This window comes from Aplysia californica, unplaced genomic scaffold (genome assembly GCF_000002075.1).
Source record: "Aplysia californica isolate F4 #8 unplaced genomic scaffold, AplCal3.0 scaffold00034, whole genome shotgun sequence".
Taxonomy (NCBI): Eukaryota; Metazoa; Mollusca; class Gastropoda; order Aplysiida; family Aplysiidae; genus Aplysia; species Aplysia californica.
The window spans coordinates 1,118,409-1,122,167 of record NW_004797304.1 but is presented as its reverse complement, the minus strand read 5'-3'; the positions used below and the strand labels follow the sequence as shown (position 1 = coordinate 1,122,167).

Genomic DNA, 3,759 nt, shown 5'->3' with positions numbered 1-3,759 from the left:
GGTCATCAAAAGCAAGACAAGTGAACAAGCTTTATCATGATACCAAAAATTCCAAATGCCCAAAAATTGACGAGCGTCTGATTCCACCGCGTCGTGACACATATTATTTTACGCTGCCACTGACATGGGACCACAGTACCACGCGACGAGCACATTTGTCAAACGTCCCTGCCATACGCACGGTCTTGTAGAAGTTTTCTGATAACGAATTCAACACGAAAGCTTGCCTGGGGTAGATTTTATGACGTATTCATTACCAGTGTGCTGTTAAAAGACACAATGGACAATGGAGACTGGTGAGATAACCTTAGAGATATTTTCCACTTTTTCTTGCACTTTTCGTTGTTTGCTTCTTCAAGGGCGTAATAACTTTTAAAAGAAACTGTAGACACAAAGGCTGGCATGAACAGGTTGAAACAATGATGATGGTGATGATGATGATGATGATGATGATGATGATGATGATGATGATGATGATGATGATTACGGTAACAAATCAATATTTCCTTTTCCCCAGCTTCAGATAAGCCATGACGATTTCGACAACACTCTCAATGTCCACGTCATTCAAGCCAGGAACCTGAGACCACGTGATCTGAACGGCCTATCGGATCCTTTCGTCAAGCTGTATCTCCTACCTGGAAGAGGGTCAGTTCAGGCTCGAGTTTCGACAATACGCTACCTCAGAATTACAAAGTTCTCTCTGACATTGTTGGCTATTGTGAGTTACTAAGACCATGAGATCAGAAACCAAATGTTGCATCTGCTCTATTTAAACTGTAAGGTTATTCGAAGTCGATATCAATATATTCAAAGAATTGCATTCGAAAAATCTTAACAAATTGTGAAACTCAAAATTGCTTAAGTCAAATTTCTCAAAACTAGGTACTGAGCAGATAGAACTTTGTAATTGTGAGGCAGCGAATATGCATTGATAATGGGCTAAGTCAGACTAAGTCCAACACAATTTAGGCGCTCTGTCACTGCTTGTCAAAGCCAGCCCGAACAACAGCCATGGGCAATAAAAGTTGTCTAAGACACGGGCCGGAATATATCCGGATTAAGTATTTCTGAATATGTAGCGAGCCCAAGCAGGAGAAAATTGGATGAAATTAGTAGAAATACACAATCTCTCAAAAGTGAGACTAATAAACTGACACTAGAGCATAGTCTTGTATCATTTCATTGAATACAATATTAGATCCAGGCGCCGAAGAAGCTGGTTTTTACTTTCAAGACAAACATTTTTTTTTGGTGTGTGTGTGGGGGGGGGGGGGTTTATTGATTATCATCAAATCATCATGGGCCACTTTCATTATCAATCATTGGTAGGTTCGCGAGCCACACTGAAACTATGAGTGTTAACTCTCACTTCAGTTCAGTTTAGTTTTAGAAAGAGTTATACAGCACGTGCACCACAAATGGGTCATATAAAACCAAAGATTAGAGGTGTTATAGGAGAGTTACTTACAAAAGAAATGAAGGAGGAACAATACAGCTGACAGTTGTTTGATAGGCAAGAAGGAGAAAACCACACACAGAGCTGATTCCGGGGCCCATATTGATTGCATGCGTGTATCTGTGTTCATTTGTTTGTGTTTGTGTCTGTGTGTCCATGTTTGTGTTCGTGTGTTTGTGTTTGTGTGTCCATGTCTCAGTTCATTTGTCTGTGTTTGTGTATCCATGACTCTGATCTTCCACTTCGAAGTTATCATTTTCATGTGACTGTGGAGTGAACGCATGCATCAGTGCTTTTGCATAGTTTATGCGTGTGCGCGCATGCGAGTGTCTCCGTCTGTCTGTGACAATTCTGCGATCCACCCAGCCTTGATTGTCCCTTATGGAGAGTGTTGAAGCCCACCGGCCTCCTTATTGATCTGTTTATATTGATGGGGGCATAAATTATGTACAATCAATCATTTACAGGCAATCATTACCATCAATCATTACCATCAATCATCTTTTTTCCAGGCCCGAGAACAAGCGTCGCACAAAGCACATCGCCCGGACCTTGAACCCTGAGTGGCACCAGACGGTCATGTTCCAAGACGTAGCTCGCCTGGAGTTACAGAACAAAGTACTCGAGATAACCGTCTGGGACTACGACCGTTTCAAAGCCAACGACTTTCTGGGAGAGCTCATTATCGAGCTCAGGGGTGAGTGGGTTTAATTTTTTTTTTATCTTAAATCAGACATAGGGTAAGATTTGTTTCTGCTTTTTTATTATTGGGTTCTTTCTTTCAACCAACCACCGATTAAGCTTTTGCATTGGTGCTTTCAGTACGCGTATCTATGTTCACCTTGAGAGATCATTTTGGTAAAGAAAATTTGAGTCCTTCATTCGGAATTTACTTGACCTCCTAGCACATACGGGGACTCCGCTCTTTGTGAGTCCACACTTTAGATCATCCTGGTGCTATGATGTCGTTGCCATCCTGATAAGATCGGATAACTACAAAATTTTCGATTTTGACAATTTATTTACGCGAAACGTATTCTAAAAAACGTGTGTCTATGCTGGTAAAAAATTATTTTAATTAAACAACCAAAACTGGACCTATGAACAATAGCCTATGAAAATCAGATAATTGTAAATCGTCCTTTATATAAATCAGTTGTTTTCTTTCTCCAAAAAAATGTACACGATGTCACTTTTTCTATCTCGAAGGCGACGATATGCGAAAGACGCTTTTAGTTTATTTTAAGAACAAATGATTTAAATAAATCTTTATTTATACTCCGCGTGGTATGGTTTCAATGCTCCTTTTGACATTCCTTTGTACTCTACGGGGCAGGACAGATCCCCAGTTTATGATCTACCCGGGATAAAACTGACCCAAGTGACTGAAAAGCACAGAACAATCCGCAGAACAACTTCGTTCAAGTTCACCTCTATGGGATTCAAACCTTAGTCATCCGCATCGTAATTCAGCATAATAACGAATGAGCTAACAGCGCATCCGGCTGTTGTGAGTGGAGGTTACAGGGTAGGGTTGGCTGACATCATTAAGACACTCAAAAGATAGTCTCTGTTAACCGACGTCCATAATTGTCAATGAAAAGGAAGGACGCCGAAAAGAAAGAAAAGAAAATCGTTTAAACAAAAGATTAGTGAAGATGTAAGAGGCTGGGTAACTTGAGAAATCATGAATTAGACGTGTCTGAAGCCTTAATAAACGATACAAGAAATAAATACATGTATTCGCACTGTGTTTTGGACATTAAGATTATATGTTTTTAAAAAAATGTTATGCAGAGTATATATTTCAGGCATCGTTTTGTTGGAGCTTTTTTCTTTCTTTTTTTTTTCTTTTAGGCTTCAGGTCCAACAACAATTGTGATGTTGTTTTTGGAAATTGATATGATCCCTATCAAACGAATTTACAAGTAATTCCCATAAGGGAAAAAACAGGGAACTTTTGTTTGTAAAAGTGTTTTTAAGTTATCGGTCCTGGTCGACAGAGCAAACGACACTCGAGAAAATCAGGTCGAATTCCATTGTGAGTGCTGAAAAATAAGCCACCCAAAGGAAACAGTCTGTAACCATTATAATAGTTTCGATAAAGTTCAGTCCATCTAATTCAGCGCACTGCCAGACGTCTTGAAATTCAATAGTTTGTTATTGTTGTTGTTGTTGTTGTTGTTGTTGTTGTTGTTGTTGTTGTTGTTCTTCTTCTTCTTCTTCTTCTTCTTCTTCTTCTTCTTCTTCTTCTTCTTCTTCTTCTTCTTCTTCTTCTTCTTCTTCTTCTTCTTCTTCTG

The 3,759-nt window shown here is 39.4% G+C and overlaps 1 protein-coding gene across 1 annotated transcript in view; it reads left to right on the top strand.

Moving 5' to 3' along the window:
- The window catches only part of LOC101859762, a 26,746-nt gene that overhangs the window by 20,707 nt on the left and 2,280 nt on the right, over window positions 1–3,759 (top strand). The window contains exons 7-8 of the mRNA XM_013091349.2: window positions 419–648; window positions 1,972–2,156. Of these exons, the coding sequence (XP_012946803.1) occupies window positions 419–648; window positions 1,972–2,156 (415 nt within the window). The remainder of the gene's footprint in view (window positions 1–418; window positions 649–1,971; window positions 2,157–3,759) is intronic.